This window comes from Zosterops lateralis (genome assembly GCF_965231275.1).
Source record: "Zosterops lateralis genome assembly, chromosome: 10".
Lineage (NCBI taxonomy): Eukaryota > Metazoa > Chordata > Aves > Passeriformes > Zosteropidae > Zosterops > Zosterops lateralis.
In genome coordinates, this window is record NC_139770.1 from 10,689,535 (window position 1) to 10,712,651 (window position 23,117).

At 43.2% G+C, this 23,117-nt stretch overlaps 1 protein-coding gene across 8 annotated transcripts in view; it reads left to right on the forward strand.

The window, feature by feature from the left end:
• LPP (LIM domain containing preferred translocation partner in lipoma) overlaps positions 1-23,117 on the forward strand; it is a 334,290-nt gene that overhangs the window by 296,095 nt on the left and 15,078 nt on the right. For all 8 annotated transcript variants that reach the window (XM_083868545.1, XM_083868547.1, XM_083868550.1 and 5 more), the window contains 2 exons: positions 18,187-18,365; positions 21,509-21,629. In XM_083868545.1, the coding sequence (XP_083724671.1) occupies positions 18,187-18,365; positions 21,509-21,629 (300 nt within the window). The remainder of the gene's footprint in view (positions 1-18,186; positions 18,366-21,508; positions 21,630-23,117) is intronic.

Consider the following 23,117-nt stretch of genomic DNA (forward strand, 5'->3'; position numbering starts at 1 on the left):
AGGTGGGTTAGGAAAGCATGATGAGATTTCTTTAGCTGGCTGGGTTCTTATTGTCAGAAATGGATTTTACTGGGTTTGAAACTTGGATTAAAAAACATGTCTTTATTAGCTCCAGACAGAGATGCGTCCTGGAATCTTGGAAACTGTTTCACTGCTGTCTTTGGGAGGAAATTTTGGCTTTCTAAGTTACAACATGACTGATATGTTCTATTTGGTTTTTTGAGAATTTTTTAATATTCCCATGACTCAAATCCTTTTGAATTTTTCCTTCAAACCATGTGTTTGTACACTGTGACTAGCATAGCATAGCATTGCATTGGATATTCTGGCATTGGGCACTGGAGGATGGAGGAGTGTTTTTCCACTGCTACCACAGCAGTCTTCAGCTCAGTGTTGCAAAGCACAACTTTTAGCACAATCCACCACACTCAGGCTGACACTTCCCAGGGGGAGCAGGCAGAGGGGTTTTGATCCACCAAGACCAGCACTGGTGAACAGATGCACTACAAAGAGAGGCATAAGCTTTGCCTCATACTGTGACAACTCTTTCTGGCCTAAAATGTGTCACCTCTTCCTCTGCCTGAGTTTTGCTGCTTTTATGTGTTTAAATAGAGTCTGTCCTTTAATGACATAATTATGGAGGAGTCTTCTTTACCCACCTTTGGGTTCTTTGAAGTGTTCACAGACTGCAGCTGTAGGATATTCACCCAGTCTTCTGTCCCCGCACTGCAGGGAGTTAGTTTGGGGTATCTCTTATTTGCACACGTAGATATTTTCTGGGCCAGAGCATGACAGGCAGAGGAATTGATGCCATTACTGTAAGGTCAAGCTGTTTGCTGGAGAGAGAAAGAGAGAAAGGACATCAGCCCTCCAGGCATGTTCTAAGAACACACTGCAGATCCAGCTCTGCAAACAAGATGTACAAGGACATGTCCGTTTGTGAATTGCCACCAGCCCTGAGTCTCCAGCCAGCATTGAACAATCACCATACAAATGATTGTGTGAGTGCCTGGTGATGATAAATGGAGGCACTTCAGGGACTTTATTGAAAACCTACATGTTTTCCCTTCCTGCCATCTGCACCAGCTCCCCAAAGGCTCTGAGAGCTGAGTCTGCAAGCTCATTTGCCCCCTTATGTGCTATTTGGGCAATTGGGAAGACCTGGCAGGGCTCTCCAGGACATCCTCCCATGTAAGGAACATTGGCACCACTGCCAGGGTGCCACCATGGGAACACAGACACATCTCCTGATGCCTGAGAAGGCATGGGAATCCACCTTGCTTTCTGGGTGTTGCATTGCTTGAAGGGCTAAAAGGGCTAAAAACTTTGGGGTTACTTCTGTCAGCTGACCTGGCTCTGATGCACTTGTGTGAGCAGACAGCATTTTCATGTCTGTGCTGTTTGCTTTAACATGTCAAATAGCTGATGTTTTTGCAAGGTTTCCCTAGCTCCTTTCTCCGTCCTCTTCTCTACTGTCTCTATAAAATAATACTGCTATAATCCAGTTTGACTCAGCAGGATCCCTTTCACGCTGGCTAATCCCCATATATAGGCATCAGTTCAGGGAGGTGCACCAGAACGCTGCAATATTTTCCCTAACATTTTGTTTAACCAGGATGACATTATTCAGACAAATTAATTCCTCCAAGACGTAAACTTGTTCTGACTGAGTGCTGCAGCAGCCTCCCTGAGAGCAACAAACCATGATCTGACATCTTAACAGCTCTCCACACAGTCAGGGGGAGTCTTACATAAAAGATCTTCAGCTGTGCATATCTGCAAGGTGCAGCTGCCCCTTTCTGCAATAGATTTCTTTTTCAGCAGGTTTTGGTGGAAAAAATAGCATTTTTTAAGAAGTGAATGGGATCTAAAGCACAAGTAATTTCAGAAAATATCCTGGGATATAAAAACATACATTAGAGGTTACCCTATCCTCTGAAATCCTTGCCAAAGATTTAAAAAATCAGGTTCTACTGTGGTCACTCTCCTTCAATTTTGAATTGAGTTCATCTTGCATGTCTGAGCTAACATGTTGTTAGATGGGATTTACAAAGCTCGGGGGCATGTGTGGGTGATGTGTCAGCTGTGTGTGCCAAATGGCAGCACCTGTTGGAAAGGAAGAGGAAAATGTAAAGAGTCCTTCACAAGTCTGCCAAGAGAAGGAATTCTTTGGTCTGCATCATAGAGAGGAGGTCTTGGTTTGAAAAATGGCCCTGTGGTGCTGCTTTTACTCCCTACAGGGTATGGATGGGCAGGTGAGCTACCCTGTACCTCTCTGTGACACCAGGTGTTTGGGGTGGCATGGCCAGGCTGCTGGAGCTGCATTCAGCTCTGGATTTTCTGTCCACACTCCTCTGAGATGTTTTCCTGGCACTTCAGTTACCTCTTGTACTCTAATGTCAGGGTTTTGGGAGCCAACTGGGAAATGCCTTTTTCCTCCTCTTGCCTGGCATTCCTTCCCCTTGGTGCTTCCTTAGTTCCTTCCTTAGCTTCCAGAATCCAGAACTGAAGCTGTCTTGCTGGCCTCAAATGTGCCAAAACAGCTGAGGGTACCCTAAAGGAGGAGGAAGGAAAGAAGAACTCTGATTGACTTAAAGTAGCAGAGCCTGAGCTATGTGAACACAGTTCTGGGTCCGTATCTCACAGCCCTGGCTTCACTTCTGAAGCCCTGGCTTCAATTCTTCATTGCCTTTTATCTATTTTTATATGAAATGGGTTGATGTTAATTATTTGTTCATTGAGACTTGCATGGAGTGACTTCAGAGGGCTTAGCTGACTGGATGGCCATGGTCTTGGGGTGTTGGGAGCTTCTAGCTGGATTTCTCTTTTGCACCTTCCCATCTTTTAGGCTAGCAAGGACAGCTAAGGGAGAACATGTTCTCTTTTCTGCAGCAGTGGATTATTGACTGGGCATCATTAGGGACTGCTGGTACTCCACTACAAGTACCTTAATGTAATATCATCAACATTAATTCAAACTGTGTTAAGATTACAGCAAATAACTGTAAGATCCAATAGACACTGAATAATTTAAAAGCTTTATAAAGTTGAAGCTTACAGAAATGGATTTACAGATGCATAAAACTACCTCAGATTAGTTTCAGAGGTTCCCCTTGCTCAGTATCAGCTGTTGCAGATGCTTCCCACTTGCTTCCCAAGGAACTTGCACATCTTTTTCTCCTGGTTCTATTTGTGAAAGATCTAACATTAGGACTGCACTTTCTTTCACACTACAGTTTTGTCTTTTGGGGAATAGTCAGTCTTAAAGCTCTCTCCATGCTTTTAAGCCCTGGGATCATCTCTGCGTGGTGATTCTGAGCCCTTTACTTGCTGCAGACATAGGCTTGACCAGTAGCTTTGAAAATGTCATTTAGACATTTCATATCATCTACACAAATAACAGCCAGAGTGAGCTTGTTAATTAGCAATTAACAAGTAATTAGTTGTAGTGGAGCAATTAGCCATTCAGACTATAGTAAGGTAAAGTAGTTTTTTCTCCTGTTGAAGCAATTCTTAAGTCTTTATGGAAAAATATGGTTTTATTTCATGATAAATGTGTGGAGTAACTTCCACACATTATACAAAGCCTGCAATTTCATTAAATCACACAGCTTATTAATGGCTTCTGCTTAAGACTTCCTGTGATGTTAACCTGGGATATTCTGTCCCCCAACCACACCTTTGGGACCAGTGCAACTGTCCCTACAAGAGAAACCATGTGAATGACCATGGCTGAAACAGATTTCTAGTGTGGTACTGCAGAGCTCTTATGTCTGATAGTACTTGATACATACCTATAGTCTGTTATCAATAGCAAAGAAAAAAAAACTTGCTTACAAAATTAGTGGATTAGTAAGATGTCAGAGCAGTAGAATGGAGAGGCATGGACTGATGAACATCCCAGACTAATTTGAACTAATTGGGTTTAATACACCCAACTGTGAGGCCATCTATTTGTTCAGGAACAAAACCATCTTCTGGCTCATCAGCTTTATCTCCAGGTAGAGGTTCATCTGGCAAAATACCTTCCTTAGAAAGGATCAGAGCTTTCTGTGCAGCCAGCTAAGGGAGCCTTAGCAAGGGGTAAGTCTGTGTCCCTCAATGTGTTCGGGCTATGCCTGGGGACTGCCATGGATGTCTTGATTTAGTCAAACCTGTAAAGCACTAAAAATCCTAAGTGGATCGGTTGCCAGGGATTCTGCACAGAAACAATGCTGGTATAGCACCAAGGACCTCACAAACTGTGGATTTGGGGTAGAAGGAGTGTTGCCTTGTTTGGTTTTCTTTTTGTCACGTTCCCAAAAGAGAGCAGAGTGCCCAAGCACGGTGGGAAGCATGCACATAGCGTACTGACAGGATCCTTGTGTTCTGTGCATGGCACTAGCTAACACATTCCTCCTGTTAGACTATTGCCACAGCAGGTCCAGATGTCAGTAACTCCAGCTGATACCACTGAAGAACGATGATTTATGGCCATTGGACATTTGTCTGCCTTTGTTCAAGGAGCACAAGAAAAGGGCTTGGAGGTTCTGCTTGGGGTGGTCAGCTATCTAGGTCAGAAGAGGTAAAAGCTGCAGTTTTCAAAGATTTGCCTTCTTTCCAGCTATCTCGTGGTTTGTCTTCTCTGTCAGAGAATATGGGTTGCTTTGGGTTTTTTTCCCAGGATGCTGAACATACCCCAACTCATGCTACTGGCTTGAAGTGTCGTTAAGAAAAGGTGGTTTGAATTAACCACCCTAAAATATAGAACACCCTATCCCTGAGGACACTTTGCAGTGTGTGACTGTTAAGCGTTTAGTCATTAAAAGCAGGGCTATACCCAAAGTTAATTCTTACATTAGACCCTGAAAAGATCAACTCTACACCCAGCTGTAGTCACAGGAATGCCAGGCAAACAGTGGAGTTTAAAGTGCATGGAAGCAGGAGAACTAAATGGCAAAGACAAGCCTTTGATATCCAGGTAGTATTTTCTTACCAGCAGATCTCAAAGCGCTTTCTAAAGCCTGGTCAGAACCAGGATATGTGGGGTTAGATGAGCCCTGGAGTGAATGACTTATTTTCAGTCACACATTCCAGGTCTTGGCTCAAATATTTTTGTGTTGGGTTTCTTTCAGAAAAGTGCAGAAAGACCTTGGAGCCAGAAATACTGTATAAAACACACAGGATAATTAGCAACCTCCTGGAAACATGTGAAACTTTAATAAAACTTAAACTCCAGTTCCTTCCCACAGGTGGAGTCCAGCAGTACTGTAGGCAATATGCACAATTAAGCTATTTTTATGCCTCTTCCTCTAAAAATGTGAGTGTTAAAACATATGTAGGTAAAGCAAATGGAAAGCTTAGACTTGCCTGTGTGCCATGCTCATTTAAACTTGCTGCATTAGCCTAGATTGCTGCTGAGCAGTGTGTGCTCCAGCAAAGGTTTTGCAAAGGGAAATGTCTTCACCTACAAACCTGGCTTCTTAAAAAGCCCTATGACTTTGCAGCTCCAGAAGATACTGACTTTCCCTGCCAACCACAAAGGGGAATAAATGACTGGGAGGGCTCAAGTAATTATACAAAGTGCCTGGATCAACTTTTCCATGGGGATCCTGTAGCTACTGGTCTGATGGCTTAATAATGTGCTTCTGAAATGGCTGCTTTCCTCTGCTGTTTCTCTCTGGGGCCAGATTTCCAGCAAGACTCCTTAGCTGCCCTTGCAGAACTGGCAGGACAATGCTCACTGGACTCATGCTCATATGAAGGAGACAACAGTAACTTTCCTACCTACTCTGCAGGTAGGGCAGAGCTGGACTGTGCTGCTCCAATAGCAAACTTTGAGAAAGAGAATGACTCAGAAAGCCCTAGATAACTTCTTTGCTCCCCACTCTTCCCTGCCATTTCCTGTCCCTCTGTCCTTGTCCCTCATGTCTTTGGAAGCTGGTGTGGCAGTGCATGTGTGGAGTGACCACTTTGCACCACCAGTGCAGCAATAAAATGTGATACTCCCATTAGGAGACCACCAGGACTTGTCCTTATGGCCTGCATTACCCAGATCACTCAGATACATGAGCCACCTGCTAATACCAGGCTGTACTGTCCGTTTTCACCTGGATCTGGTCTATAGTTAGAGCCTGCTGAAGCGTGGCTCTTCCTTCTTTTGTTCCTCATAGGTCCGTTAAATCAGAAGCTATGTGTGGAAAGATGTGGTCCAGTTTTACTTTCCATGAGCTGCTTGGCAAAACGTGAGGGTCAGATTACTTTGGGTGTTACAGATGTTCTTGCTGGGGAAATGGCAACTTCTGGTCTTCAAAAAGGAAAGCTGGAAGTTGTATTAGGGTGGAAATGAGCAATTCAGCAGTTACATTGGGAAACAACCATTGATGCAGGTGATCTCAGACATTTTAAAGTACTGTGAGAAGCACTGGAGCATGATCTTTTCCACTATTATGGAAAGAAAATCCCTATAATGGAATGGAACAGTTACAGATGAGAATGATCCTGCAATATTGTTGTTTTTTCCTCCACATTCCATAACCACTGTGATTTCAGCCTAAGAGGCCATACACTGAGAGGATGCTATCGACTTGAGAATGGACATGTTATATAACATCTATTATACATTCAGTGTGTTTATATAAATGCATATCTCTTATGTAACTGTGTCACTAGGAAAACAGTGAGGCTGGACAAGTTGGTTCCTCCTGCCATCACTGCCCTGCTTTGCTTGTTGATTCTTAAGCGCTGTCACAAGACACTGCAGGTTGTGCTGCTGATGTGTGTGCCCAAGTGAATCTCTTCTTTTCAGAAGCTCCATTCACTTTGGGTTTTGCTGGTTTTTTTTCTCAACTGTTGTTTCTTTTTATAAATGTAATATTTGGCAGAAAGCCTTTGGTGTTGCTTTCACAAACACAGGAGTAATTTACTGGTTAGTAAATACTGTGGACTGACAGTTGACTAGCACAGTGTTCAGTTGCTGTGCTTTTCAACTTGAAATAACATCCAGGGCAGCCTCCTCAAGTGATGTAAAAGACCTGGTAAAGAAATGCCAACTGTCAGCTTGATTTTTGGTCTGCTCTGCTCTGACATAAACCTTTCTGACAGCTCAGACCAGTGTCCTTCATATTCCAAATTAATCCAAAATTTCTCATGGTAATGTAAGGGAAAGAAATTACTTTAGAGTGCATGTTTCCTGCTCTGAACATCCTTGACTAACCCTGCAGACACCAGAGAATTACCACCTACTCAGACATGCCTGTCTGCTCTTGATGCAACTCTTGAGCTTATTTGCATTCCAATGGTTTTACCATCCAAGATTTCTGTATCCAAGTCTCCATGTTGTCTGTACAAAATAGGAGAAACTTTTTTATTTTTCAGGGAGCTGTAATTTTTCTAGATTGAGAGCAAAGGAACAGTGCCAAGAGGCTGAATCAACTCAACAGACAATTGTGTTGTAAGGACTCTGCCCAACTTCCCACAGCAGTATCTTGAGCAGTAGAGTGGCCCAAAGCCTCTGGTTTACTTTTCACTTATTCAAGGAAGGATCTGATCTATTGCATGGGTATCTCTTTGTAAGGTTAGAAGGAATAATGTGCCATCCTTTCTCTCCCAATTGTACAGCAAGGTGAGTTCCAGAAGAAGCACCCTCAGAGGTGGGCAAGAGGTGCAGAGGGACTGATACAAGTCATCTCCTCTGTCTCTGTCTTTGTGGATGAGATTATCTCACAGTGGAGGAAGGAAGGTGATGGAGGAGTTCACAGGGTGGAACATCAGTCTCCAGCTTTCGCTTTTCTCACATCTCACTTGACCTCTTTGGAAAGTTCTCTTTTCTGTGCCATGCCTTGTCTGGGTTCTTCTTACATAGCATCTCAATTTTCTGGTTTTGTATCCCTTCCTTCTTTGTCACTCTTATCTCAGCAGGTGGCTCAAACTTGCTTTCCCAGACAAGGAACTGAATCAAACATCCAGGTCAACTGAATGAAAAGAATAGGGATGTCATTGCATCTAAAAATAATCTCTGTACCTGGTAGGTGACATATTTGACCCTGGACTTAGTCAGCAGCCTGGATTTATTTCCAATTAGAGTCTGACTCTAGATAGAAGAAGAGGTGTTGCTCCATGAAATAATTCAATTCAAACCTCTGAAGAAATCGTGCTCCTGCCCAAAAATGAAACTTCTAATCTTGGTGTGGAGGGGAGAGAGTATAGTACAGTTCTTGCCTTACATTGACTGACTAAATTTTGGGTTCTGTTATTCTTGACAGTGGCCAGAGCTGATTGTCTGTGGGTTTCCAGTGTTCTTTCAGAGTCTTTGAAAATAGACATTTCACTTAGGAGGCTTTCTTCAAGAAATAAGAAGCTCCCTCTTTCTCTCCCTTTGGAAAGACCTCAGAGCACCCACAAAGCTTTCAGCCCTCATATTTCAGGCACAGATAAGTCTCTCACTGCCCCAAAGGCTCCAAGAAGTTCTCCTCACATTAGGGACATAAACATATTTGGCAATTCTTTAGGAAACATATCACAGATTTGGGCAAATCATATTCTAACTGTCAGTTTGGGTAGCAGCAGCATCCAAGTGCTGTGAGAGTTTTGGGGGAGTTTTTCTCCAAGCTTTATACTGGATTACGTTATCTGTTAAAAGCAGCTATTTTTATGCTGAACTGCTGCAACGACCTGTATTTCACAACTTGCATGTCTACACTGAAAAAAGCATTATCTTCCACTCAAAAGGTGTTTCAGTGAAAGCTCCATGAAATTCTGTGCAAAATCTCATTACCTTCTTGCTTGGGTTTTCATTTTGTTTCAGTCTGGGGAGGTGTTTATTTCTTGGTAGCTCCAGTTGCCAACTTTGGTGTTTGCAATAGAGATGTGACTTCTGTCAGAACATCACACACCTCCTAATAGCTGACTAAAGCCACTCCATAGATAATATGAAGAACAGAGTAGGAAAATAATGAAATTATTCTCTGAGTCACTGGTGAACCAAGGACAGAAGCCAAATACCCTTACCTTCCAGTGCTCTGCCCCGCCACTAGAAAAAAATAATTTCTCTTGCAGCTTGTATGAGATCGTCAGGAGAAGCTTTGCATTCTCTTTGTTTGAGCAATTAAGGTAGAAGGAGGAGCTGTTAAACTGATATCCATCTGAAATATTTAATTTATTTAGTAGCCATTAGAAGTGACTTAGAGATGCCCTTATCTGTGACTTGAAATAGGCAGAGGAAAATAGATTGTGTGCCTTTCCTTGTGGCTTAGAGAGATGAGGGGGTTTTGTTCTCAAGGAGTGAAGGGAAGGGATTCTGTTTTGTTGTTTTTTTTTTTTTCATTACAAACTCTGGAAGAACCCAGATTCTCAAGCAGTAGCCCTGTCTTTCTCCTTTTTTTGTTTCTCCAGGAAATCTCTCTTGGAGAGCACAGGAAGCAGAAAAAGCCAGCTTTAAACAGGTTGTAGTTAAAAGGCTTGTTCAATCTGTAACCAAAGCAAGCCCAGCTTTGCTGGATGCTAATTTACTGACGAGAGTTTCCAAATAAAATTTGTTCCCATTTTAATCAATGAAGTTCCATTTTCTTGATGGTTTTTATGTCACAAATTCTTGCATTGCTTGAACAGTCCTTCAGGAAACTCATGGTAGGTGAGAACTCATTTCAAATGTAAAAATACCAAGAAAGAGGAGTGAGGGGAACTATAAATAACCAGAGATGTCAGAGTCTCAGTCATTTTTTCCTCTGCAAGTCAGCTTTAGCAGTTAAGGTCAAGATAACATTTCCATGTCAATGGTCAGTTACATCAAAATTCTAAAACAGGAAAATTGAATGGAATTTTTGATTTTTTTTTTTTTCTTGTATTGTGCCCGGATTTGACCAATTTATAGTTTCTTTGGTCTGTCAGCTCTGAGTTCCAATGTTATTTTGGTTAAGCTTCTTGCCAGAGTGGCAAGCTTGGATTGGAACATTGGGTTTATTAAAGGCTATGAAATTAAATTCCTCACCAAAAGAATAGAAAGAAAGCCCACTTCTTGCCGATAGTCACTTCTCTGTTTCCTTTGATGTGGTTCAGTTTGACTTGAATTTTAGCCTAACAATTTGCTGCACAATTTTGTTTTGTTTTCACAAAGTTCTAATCAGCTTAAACTGCAAGCGGTTTGAAATGCCTCTCTAACAGCTTCCTTGGTATTGCTAATTAAGCTTGAAATCTCTGTGTTGTCCACAATTGTATCTAAACAAGGAGGAGAGTGTATCTGCTCGATGTTTGCCACATCTCCCAGCTGCATGTAATTCTGCTGCCTGTGCAGAAAGTAATCACAACAGGACAGAACCTTTATTTAGGCAAAACTCCCAGGGTGGCATGCAAGGTCAGGCACATCATGTTTTGAGAACACGTAAGGCAAGCAGAGCTACATCAACAGCACAAAGACTGGAAGTGCTTGGGAATAACGAACAGCTTTGCTTTGTCCTCTGTCCTCCAGAGCACTTTATTCCACAGAGCCCTGAGTTATGTATGGTCTGTAGGTGCTCTCACCTGATCTGCGAGTGTTAAAAATAGATAAAAGCACAGGCTATCAAAACCTGCCGTGTATTTCCCCGGTCCCTCAGAAGCAAAGCTAATAGAATATCATAGTTTTTAAAGCTACCAAGGTTCACTTCAATGGAAAAAGACTCCTGACAAATGCTCACACATATCTTTCTGCATTGGGCCAAGCCACGGGCTGGTCTCTCCCTGGGTAGGGCCCACAGTGTGTGAAGCATTTCTAATCTGCTGAGGCATGGCTGCTGTTGTGAGACATAGCCCAGGGATTTCCACAGCAGCTCTGTGCCAGTTTGCCTCAGCTGCAGGAGCCTTGAACAAACTGTTTACCTCTGACATTCTGGGAGGGATTTTGAGGGATTTCCTTCAAATTAGAAATCTTTGAAAATCAGCATCTTGCGCCAGGCGTTGTTTTATGCAACGTCTTGGAATGAAGGGCTGGTTGTGCATTAGGATCTCCTTGGATTGAAGGAGTCAGAGATGGAAACTGCCTTATCAGATCATCCCTCCCTGCCAAGGCAGGCTCATCTCCTGTGCTCTGCCACTGCTGCCGTACTTTACAGATGTTTTTCTCTCCAGTGCTCCAAAAGGCTGTCCCAGGTTCCTGGTTAGATGTTTTCTGGGCCAATTGTAGTCCTGATGTGGAGTGACTGATTTCACGTGGTTATACTGGTTCATACCTGGGGTGTGGTGTGGTGGCAGTGCTAACAGCAAGGGTGAGCTCTGCTGCACAATGTGCTGCTTCAGTTCTCTGGGGAGCGTGCAGCTCCCCTTTCCTGGTGGCAATAGACAAGATGTGAGGAGTTTTGGAAATGCAGCCTCACTAGAAAATTACTGAAGGGACTGGAGCTGATTACTAAGATATTTAACAATGTTCTTTTAAATAGCCGTTGCTAAGGATGCTTTCAATTGTTTGGCTTACTGTAGTATTCCATGCAATTATAATTATTGTTGCTGAAAAAATTTCATATGCATAGACTTTTTTATTCTCTATGCTATTTTAAAATCAACTGTAAGTTAGAAGCATTTGCCTAGTATTAAACTACTTTACTCTTGCAAATGGCTGTAGCCACATTGGAGTATTCTGAATAGCAGCTCAGGTGCTGTTCTCTGGTACTGCACCACCCAAAGTTGACTTTTAAGATGTGTGCAAGTCATTACAGATAAAAAGAATTTAATTTTTTCTCTTAATAATATCTTGTTTCCATTAAGTAACCATTTAGGCACACAGGCTACTTCACAAGTATTTATCAAACTTAACAATATACAGTTTCTCACTGGGGTATGTAACTTCTACAGCCATTTTATTTACAGGCCAGCTAAGGGACATAGCATGGGAATGCTTGACCTGTGGCAGCTACTTGGTCTAAAAGCAGGAAGTCCAGGCATTTTATCTTCCAGCCTACCAGTTTTAGAGGACAATTCCCTCATTTCTTATGTTCATAGGCTCTGTCATTTTAAAGATCTCTGTTGTCAGAGGAATGTACAGAAGATGAGTAGCTTTGAGTGCCAGAAATTAGTTAAGTGATTTCCAACATGGGGCTTCTTGTGGATTTGTAGCTGGAAGGAGTCAATGTGGCTGTGGTTGGACATTGAGCATAATGCAGAGCAGATTGTTTATCCTGACATTCCTTTACTCTCAGCTTGGTGGTGCTAGAAAGGGATGCAGGCCTTATCTAAGCTGGCACTGAGCATCTGAGAAGTCACCAGTCCCTGCCTTTGCTGCTCCAAACATCAATTACATTCAGCATTAAAATATAATTCTTTCTGCAGGTAGTATGGCCAGCTTGTGTGCCTGCCAGGCCCAGCAGCCTTCTCTAAGTTTGCACGCCAGCCTTTGATGTGCTCAGACAGTGGAAAAGTCATCCCTCAGTCTTCACTTGATAAGGAAAATGGAGCTCCTTTCTCCTCTCACTGTAGAGCATATTTTGACATCTGCTTATCATTTGAGAAGCATTTCTCAAGCACTGTTCCATTTTCTCATGGCCTTTCTGTTATTGCACATTTGTGGACTCAGTTGCATGCCATTGTTATCTTTGCTACTAACATAAGCCATGAAATACATCTAGCATTTCTCTAATAGTTACAGAGCAAGGGGAAGGGACTTCTCCATCCTGTATGCTGAGAGGACTCACTGCCAGATTCACCTCCAGCTGCTCTGAGTCCAAAAGTACAAAGCTGAATTCCGTTTTCCTGACAAGAAAAGCAAATTCCAGCAGAGGAGAAGCATGCCAGCCGTGGTATTGCTACTGTGCTGGGAAAGCCACTATAAACTGAGCGGAATGGAAGAACGATTTGAAAGCCACTGGATACAGTAACCTCCAGGGCCTGAGTCTGCACTGTGCAAGGGGCAGCTGCTAACATTGCAGGGTTGCCCATGTAATTTGTTTCCGTATCTTCCTTTCCATCTCCCAGCAAATCAAGCTATACCATCTAAAGAACAGCTCACTGCTCACCACTGTGTCTGAATTAGGCTCTCAGGGGTCACATCTCTTGCCCCAACACAGATGCAGCTATGGCAGCATGGCCTGAAGGCCAAAACACCAGCCAAGGTGCTTCTGCAGTGCTCTCCCTTGCTGAAAGTACCCCTCAGAGCAGCAAGAAGGGGAGTGTCATCCTCTGCTAATAATGTGTCCAGCTGGTCAGGTGAAGTGAGAAGGATTAACTCATGCCCAAGTTCTCTCCTCAGATATGCAGGAAGGAATTTCATGCTGGCTATTAGTGACTTAGATGTTACATTTGCCAAGATACAACCCATCTGTGGAGATAGCAGCTGGGGAGCCTTGGGTAGAAAAAAAGGTCCTGGTTTTCCTTTTCTAGAAATAATGCCAAAAAAGTGTTTGGAAGTGTTGAAATTACATCTTGACACTTAACCCCTCCACCACTGTCTGCTTGATATTCAATTTATAGTACAACTATATATTTTCAGACCCAAACCCTAAATGAAACCATTTGCAATTATTTTGAAATGCAGTTTTTCAATTGACCTGATCTAATTTGAGGTTTATAAATTCACCAGGCTTCTTGAGATTAAAGTGTTCTGTCTTCACTTAAGTATGGAAACATTTTCAAGCCTTAAAAAATATCCCACAAAGGGGAAAATGTCTGTTGCTCTGCTCTCCTTGCTGTCTGAGGAAATGAAGGACGGAGTCACAAGATTTAAAGCATGTCACTTACCACACTTTACTAAGTTACAGTTCAACTATAGTATTTGACCATGTGCCTGTTTTTAGCACAACAGTCACATTTCATTCGTGCAGCTTAAAACCATCTCCTCTGCTCAGTCACTTCGAAAAATGTGTTTCTTCTGCAGTGCTTACAGAAAGTGAGTTTGTGTCCCTGTGCATGAGTTGCCAATGTAATTTATTCCAGCAACTTCCCTCCCCTCTCCCAGCAAAATAAGCAATACCATGCTCATGTCCCTGTGCGTGAGCTCTCCTCGGTCTGCTGTTCAGAGTGCAGGAGACATTATTTATGTTCATTAGAGCTTGGGATGAATTGCCAATGCAGAAGAAGCAATGACTAATCTGTGTGGCTTTTCTTCTGCACTCATTGCTGGGTCATTGTGGGAGAGTCCTTGTGCTGGCATAACACTGTGAGTTACTGCTGTCCCCTAGGTTTGGCTAGAAGGGGTTATAATCTGCAGCGTTAGGGCAGCGAGATGAGCTGCAGCCCATGGGCTGTCACTGCACCTCTGCTCCCCAAAGCCTCTGCCACCTTGCCATCTGGGATGTGAAGTTTTTGGGAGAGGATTCAAACACTCCCCAGCTTGTCTTCCATGGCTGTTGCAACCCAGAAGTCTTTCCCAGCAGTTGGAGGTTTCACTCTGTGTCCCATGTTAAAACCTAAAATCTGCAGAGCAAGTCCCTATGGCTTTCCGTGGTTTCTGAAGGGACAAGTATTGCTCTAGGGAGGTCAGCTCCAACCACCACTTGCTAGATGCTTGTTCCCAAGCAGCTTGTTCCCACTTTGCTATTGATTGTGCTATACATGTTTAAGTCTCATAATGTTAACTTGCAAGATGATTCATGATGTCCTGGTATTATAGTTCTTTCTTTGTGTTTTAGTGTAGATACACTGCTTGGGGTTATTTTTCTTGTTGGTATTTAGGGTGCATTATTTTCGTCATGTGAGATTCTTTTTCTTTGCCAGGGATATTCTGTCTCAAGAAACATGGACCCAGACTCAGCCTTAAACACTGTGCCAACCTTCCATTTAGAAATGGATGACTCCTTCCCTATGCTTTTCCAACCTCAAAAAAATTAGTTGGATTTGGAGACACAAGGGCACTCCCTGCCTCTTAGCCAAAAATATGGGAAAAGAATGGTAAACTTTACCCTCAGCCCACACTAGATTTGTGGTCTATATTCTTATGACATGAATGTGACCACAACCCCTAGGTCTGATGTTTCCTAGCTGTTTCTCATCTTTCTTCTTTGTGCCTTGTCTTAGCTCTCAGTGTAGCTCATCAGATGCATTCAGCTTGACCTGTTGATTACAGAGCAGGCTTGCTACAACAGCTGGAGAGAAAAGAAGGAAAATAGACCTGTTAGGCATTTTTCTTTGTCTTGTTTGGCTTTTTGAAGGTCTGAAAGCTTCAGGAGGTCCTAGGAGAGTTAGACTAACTGTGAAAGACAGCAAAATCAAGAAGCCAAACTTCTAATCCTACAGGGATGCTGTTCCCATAATGTGCAGAAATACCTTTGTGCAGGTTGTTAGCTGCTGGGGCAGCACTTAGGCATGTGGGATAACCTGATTAGAGAATCAAAGAAAACCCTGGTAGCTTCACAGGCCAAATCCTGCCTTACAGCAGCCTGATGTCAAATGGGTGTGAATCAAGGAAGCTTTCCCTTTGGCATCATCTGGTAACACCTTGAAGAGAAGGGTCTGAGCCAGCCAGGGTTCTAGCAAGGAGAGAGGCTTAAGCAAATACACTCCCAGACAGGGAGTGAACTGGAGTCTGAAACTAATGACTTTGTTTTTCCTTACTGGTACAGACTTGGAAGGATGAAAAGAATAAATTTCTCAGGTCTGATTTTCAGGTTGTATAGAAGGTTTAATATAGAAGGTTGGTTAATTTAAAATGCTTGTCATATTTAGCTGTGAGAATGTCAAACTGTGACTGAGCTGAGATTTGGGAGCAGAAGATGTGTGTTTTCAGAAGGTATGATCCAGCAGGGTGATTGCCTGCTGTCCTGGTCACTGCAAAATTTTCCAGTGTTAACATGGGATGTCAGACAGGACAGTTGTACTGATCCCTTGTGGGCTTAAACTCTGTGTGCCCGAAATGTGCGAGCAGGAGTTACATCGTATCTGTGCTGAGAGCAGTTCCAGGCTGTGCTGTTCGGTGCTAGACCCCTCTGCAGCCTGGATTGCTGCTGCAGGTGCCTGCTCTGGTCACAATCCTGGGGGGGCTGCAGTAGCAGACCAGGGGAACTGCTGAACAGATCAGTCCCCAGCGTGGAAATAAGCCATGGAATTCCTGGTCACGTTGTGGGGGATCAGTGTTTATCAGAATTCAAAAATCAATCAGAAAAGTTTATGGGAGAAGCATCCACTTGAGGCAAAGTATGGGGAAGCCAAGCTCTGACTCAGGAAGTCCCTAAACCAGCAATCAGTGGAGACTGGAAGCAAATCCCAAGGAATTTCTGTGTTTTGCTTACCCTGTTCTCATACTTTGGCCTCTGTTGTTGGCAACTGTTGGAAATGAGGCAAGCAGTGACTTGGTGAGGCAAATGCTCCATACCCATGTGTGTTCAGAAAGTTTCATGGCAAATGCCTTAGGAATGGCACAATCTTCCATCAGTATCCGCAGGTATCCTGCCTTCCCTCCTTGGCAGAAAAAGGCAGAGAACCGCATGGATGCGGACTGAGATGATGTGATCTGCTTATGCAAAGCAAAATGGTAAATCTGCCAGGTTATTTCTCCATGGAGAAAATTATTGACCTTGCTTTTTCTGGCATACCAGCCACCGTTATAATGATGATGATGGTGACAGCAAGCAGACAGAAAGGCCAGCAGTCATTCTTTCCTGCCCATTATTACAAGGTATAAAGCAAAATCCAGCCTGAATTTGATGTTAGTCTGGCTGTGCTCTCCTTACAAATGTGTGAGGCAGTTCTCATTCGGGTTGAAATTCAGGACTTTTCATGTCGACCTTTCCAAAAACAATCCTTCTGATCCTCTGATAGGAACTCATGTATTTCTATGTTTGTACCTTACCAGTGACGTGCAGCCCAGAGATAATGTCTGAGAGCAAATGTGTGAGTGTAGAACCTTCTGAGCTCCTGGGTGATTCATCTTACAATACATTTCAGTTGCACATGTAAGGACTGGATCTTGCCCCTGAGAATACTGGCTCAAAGAAGCAATAACAATGCAGTCAGTCAAACCACTACTTTCCCTGGGAATTTTGTTGCATGAGGGAGCAGAACTTCAGCCTTCCTTTGTTTGTCAACAAGATCTGCCTTTCAGCAGCTTTCTATATTTCTGTCCTGTTAGATTTTTTCCTTTTTTTTTTTCCCTACCTCTCCATTTCTATCTGAGTAATAATCAATAGTGTAATGATAGATTTTTCTACTTCACCCAAGATGCATCTGCTGGTTGATAACATTATTTGATAACTTCAGGTGCATCAAGCAAGAATAGTAGGTGAAGTTTGCTTTTCTAAAGTCCAGTGAAATTACCCAAATCATTGCCACAGATTTATTGTTTGTATCTATGTGGTTTGCATCCTCCATTCATGGCATGTGTCTTTTAAAGTGCTTGCTTTGAAATGGTTGGTTACCCAGTTGGTGTCAGAAGGGCTGGTATGGCTCACAGACAACCATCTGAAACAAAATTATCTTGGTGTTTCTATAATTAACTGCAAGGGTGAGTGAGGGTTGAAATGAGATGAATCATTCAATGGACCCCACTTGAAAAGTGGGAATTTTTTTGGCTCCAGCACTTTAGGAGCAGGCTAGTATGTAGAACCTGTGCAGTAAGGATCATGACCTTAGAGCTGGCATTTCACAGTCATTGTCTCAAGCATCGTGGGCCAGAGATAAATGAAGCATTTAAGTCATCCTGAACTCCTGTCCTTGCAGATGCTTTCCTTGCAGTCACTGCTTTGTTCTCTCCCATTTAACAGTATTCTCTGTGGTGCAAGAAGAAGAAGATCAAGATTTTCATAAAAGGCAGATAAAGATATTTTTATGGGATCTGCATTGACAAAATAATTAGAGGGTGTCTGTGTAGCCCTAGGAGTTTGCACTTCAGTTTAGCACTGCCCTTCTGGAACTTGTCTCTGATGAACTCCACAGCAAAAGCTTGCTCAGACTGGGCAGTCCAGAGGCAAAAGTACAGGAATGTTGGCTGCACAATTCCTTCCTTCTGTGCTCCTGGCTACAGAAACTGCTGCATCTCAGATAACCCACCTGATGAACCATCTCTGATCACTTGTCAGAGCTGCTGAGAGAAGGCTCTGGTTTGTGTTCTCACACCGTTCTAAAGGCTTGACCCAGACCCTCTGCTCTTATCATACTCTTTGATAACTGTTGACTGTACTGCACTTTTATCTAGAAGAAATGCAAAGAAGGTACCTAAAGCTTCCAGACCAGCAGCAGCCTCCAACCCAGGTGACCTTTGTAAGTGTCCTGCTGAGATGGTGCTCACATCTGTTGTGTATGTTTTCTCTGCAGAATACACTGGAGCAGTGCAGTGTCTGTGCAAAGCCCATCATGGAAAGGATCCTCCGAGCCACTGGGAAGGCCTACCATCCCCACTGCTTCACCTGTGTGATGTGCCACCGCAGCCTGGATGGGATCCCCTTCACTGTGGATGCTGGTGGCAACATCCACTGCATTGAGGATTTCCATAAGTAAGGCCTAAGCTGCTGTCACTGCTTTGCTTGTTGTCTTTGTTTTTTGCCCCTAAAAATTCCCCTTTTTCAGACTGAGCTTTCAGGAAGTCCTGAACCCTATGCCACTTCCTCCCAAGGCTCTTGAATAGTAGGGAGAGTTTTGCTCTAAGCAGGCATGCCATGGCATGCAAGGTTAATTGCTATGGGGACGATTCTGCTTGATCTCTGTTTTGCTTAGAGCTGAATTGAGGGATAACCTCTGTGTCCCTCTGTTTCAAGTGCTCTGCCTTCCCCTTGCTTTTCACTGTGCATGTTTCTCTTCACTGCCTCTACCTGCACTTTCACATCACCACCTCCCTGCTTCTTCCACTGAGCAATTAAGAGAGGTCCTGTCCTCCTGCACTCTGCAGGTGTTTGCTTACCTCCTAGAGGGATCTCAGTGGCCACAGGCTGCTCACAGCTCCTTTTGTTTCTACTTGCTAATTAGCTTTTTTAAGCTACTAAAAATACAGCCCTGGTAATTTATAGTGAAACTGCTATTTAAAGTAAGTTGAAAGGTATAGCTGCAAGTAATTTCTGTCACTGACACACTACCACCCCCATCATCACAACTAATCTAGGGAAGACAGGTAGATATAATCAGAGCACAAATGTTTGCCCTGTATGGAAAAGACAGATACATTACACCCCTCAATTAAAAGATGAAATCAATACTGACAAATGTGAGTTTACATCTCAACCATTTACCTCTTAATTTCTAAGGGGGTAGACTTAATTAGAGCCTCCTGACATCAGTGTGTAGGTCTGAAAGCTCAAAGAAGCTGGCTGACTTGACAGAAAGGGAAGCAGCCACAATTAACTGGCATGTTAGAATCCATCGAGAGGATGTTCCCTGTAGCTCAGCTAGGCTGGGTTAATTGGCAGCTGCTGTGTTGCTTTGCCTTTCTGTGCCACCAGTTGTGTGTAAGGTAAAATGTGGTCCTGAGCACAGGCCCAACAGATGTTTTATGCACCACCCAGGCACCTGAAGGATTTCTCTTATACCCACTCAACAATTTGGAAAGTGCCCCTTCGTGACGCCCCACAGGCCAAGGGCTCACAGGCTTTCAGGGGAAAGGGCTGATGCCCCACATTGAAGCCTTTTGGCAGTGACTGCATATGGACCTTGGGGCTCTGAGGGTGGAAAGTGGGAGGTTGTCAGTGCAAGGAAGGACATAAAAATTGTTGAGTGAAGGACTGAGGAGAAGGTGATGGTAATAGCACAAGACCCAGTGTCACACTCAGAATGTCTTTGGCCAACCACACATTTTGCAGTACTTTGGCCAGCCCAGTTTTAATTGATTAGGGATGACATGTCCTCCTGATCTGGAGGCTGAGTGTTCTACATCTACATCCTCTTGATAACAAAACTGTAGCTGATGCTCACACTGTCACTCAGCTACCCTGAGCTCAGGCCCCACAGTAACAGATCCACATCCCCTGAAATCTGCAGGAATGATCTCAGGATCCTGGGAGATAATATTTGTCTCATAATGAATTACTCACAGTAGCCTGGACAAAGAAATGTTGAAGTATTTTTTAAGTACCACATTTGAGCTAAATGGCACAAGGAAGGGCCTGCATGAAGCAGCACATAATTAATTGCCATCACAGCTCCGGTCATATCATGATCCATTTAAGTTATTTTTCAGAGCTCTCGTTATAGCCACTGTTTAATTCATTCTTTCATTAGATCACAGCTACATAGGCATCTTTCATCTGCTGCCAGTGAAATTAATATTTTTCTTTATTCCTAGTACAGATAGATTTTTTTTTTCTTTCCTAAGATATTAATTCTGAGGTGGTTCATGTGACAGGCTGGGTGGCAGAGTCAATCCTTACTAGGCGTTTCAGAAGAGAAAGGGCCTTTGATCTCCCTGTGTTCTGATGTTTGCCATAAGCTTTGCCCTCTGTCACTCCACAGCCCCTGACCCTGGCTCTCATTACATGGCAGCATATTCTGTGGGTCTAGGTTTCCTTTTCTGCAGGCAGAATTTGTGGCTGGGAAACTGGTACCAGTAGGTTCTGAATGAAAACAGCAGATAATGATTGACCACAGGCTAAATGTTCCCAAGCCTAGGAGCAGAGATGGCCACTTCTCCTGGGACCTGAGGGGAGCAAAACCAGAGGGATTACAGAACATGGGTGAATTATCCAGAAGGGCATATGGTGAGCAATAGAACGGAAAAAGAAAGGGTTGTGCTTCTCTTGATCCCTGAACTGACCCTGATTCAAGTCAGCCTCTTCATGCAGTGAGTTATTGTCACTATACAATTGGAAGTCAGGCTGACTAGAAGAAAGAACATTGGGGTCTCTGCACCCAGACCTGTTCCCTTTTAAGCCTGGACAACACCCTGTTGGATAACAGGGTGGTTGGATAACAGAGTTGGTTTTAGCTAGAAAATGCAGCAAGTAAGAATTGCCCTGATGGTTCTTGTCTGAGAGTGAGCACGGCCAGAAATGTGCTTCTGTGTGCATAAGTGGGCTAGATGGGACCTTGAGAGGCTACTTAGAACAGAGGCTATAGGCAGTGTTAAAGGAATAAAGTAGGTATTTATTAAAAGTTTGAAGTTTAAAGTGGATGGCATAAACATCAGCAGATTAGTGTTACTGCAAGGCAATTTTTTTACCATTTCTTTTCAGGCTTTTAAATTATTTGTTCCAATCTCCAAATTTTAATAGTTTGATTTTTGTTTTCAAGAGATGCTCTTTAAGCAGATCCTGGTCATCTTTCTAACCTTGGGATTTGCATGGATTATTTTAGAGGCTGAGGGTTGTGGCAGTGCATAGGTGCCGCCATCAAGGGTCATTCAACAAGCACTTTATTTGTTAATTAGGGCAGGCAAAATGCTTTGCTGCCTGTCAGAAGTTCTATAGGTCCTCTCCTAATAAATGTTCTTTAGTGTCCTGCATGCCTGAAATTTCCTTGTAAGACTAAAGTGCTCCTGCCTGACTTTTTCCAAGGAGGAAGCTGTGCAGGGCTCCAACCTGTGTTGTGTATGCACATACGTGTGTATGTGTGTGTGTGTTGGTACAAATGCACACATCTCTGGCTGGCTGGTCCACTTAAAATCTTTTGCTCCAAGTTTGAGGATAACAGTGCCTGTCTCTTGCTTCCTCAGGAAATTTGCCCCAAGGTGTTCTGTGTGCAAGGAGCCCATCATGCCAGCCCCGGGACAAGAGGAGACCGTGCGCATTGTTGCCCTGGATCGTGACTTCCATGTCCAGTGCTACCGGTGCGAGGTTGGTATTCCAGTCAGGGCAGGAACAGAAAGTGAGGGCTGGCTTAGCTTCCTCACCACCTCATGTTGCTCACACAACAGGCTGTACCCTACTGTAACCCTGGCTCTACAATCAAATTACTCCATTGACTTCAGCAAGAAAGGAATTTTTCCTCATTTATATCCGCGCAAATGAGAGGAAAATCAGGTCCCTTGTTTATAACAGGTTCATTAGAAGAGCAAAAGAATGTGACTCAGGCAATTAGAGCTTAATACTTGAGAACTTAATAAATTATAGCCAGGACACAAACGTAGCTCATCTTTATGTTCTTAAAATGAAAGCTAATGCATGTTAGGATTTGAGCAAGATTGTACAGGAAACTCAGCATATGGCTCTGGGTTGAAGAATTTTAATGGACACATAAACATGATCATTCTTGTTCTGTGCAATGCTTTTTATGCTACTTTCCCTGTTCAGTTTCATTACACACTTCATGTAATTTTGATGGTAAGAATCTGAAGACAGAGAATAAAAATCACCTTAAAGCAATTAGCATGTGGGAACAGCTGTGTTAGGGAACCTTCAAGAATTCTTGAGTGCTAGTGTTACTTGTTGGATAATACATCAGCCAGATGGCAGGGTAAGAAAATGAGACCAAATATATTTCTTGTTGCAGTTGCAGGTTTTAATAACCTTAATCAGAAAGAAGGATGGACTGAGGTTTAAAGGTCTAGGCCGAAACTTGGGGCATCTGATTCAATTCTCAATCTGACCTTGGCTTTCAGGGTATATATTGGCCCATTACTTAGGCCCATTATTTTTTAAAATGCTGGGGCATTCTTACACTAAATTTTGTAGAACCCAATTCATCATACAGCATGTCCCCATGCTGGCTGCTGAGATACCCAGGCTTTTCACATGGATCCATCAGCAGTCCTGGGCCAAGTGATTGCTTGATCACACAGTGAGGGGCAATCCCCAGCTTTCCTAGCAGCTATACTCAGCCTTAAAGCTTATCGGCTGAGGTCTCTGGAGCAGGTTTGGGGACCTTGTAGTGGGGTTTCCATGCTCCTGTCTGACATCCTTCTCTTTGCCACAACCTTTTTGGAGAGTTGTAATACAAACAAAGGTGACAGTTCTGGTAAGGGGAGACAGGCAGGGACTTTGCTTAGCTGCCACCGCTGGAATGGAGGCTGTAACGTCGTGGCATTAACTGTTCCAAAGGAGATTACCTATAGTCAGGTACTGGTACTAAACTTTTTCCCAGTGATGCTTCTTTTTTTATCCTTTTTTTGAATTAATAAATATGTGCTTCATTTGATGTTTCTCCAATGCTAAAGACTTTTGCTTCCTCAGAAATGTGAAGGGAATAATCTCCTTTTATTTTCAATTGGATTAAATTCAGCAGAGAGCTTGGGAACCCATCTTCTCTGCAGCATTGTCTCTTATCAGAAAATGGCTTAATCGTAAAAGACATCACATACCTCAGCTTCATGCTTTGTGCTGACT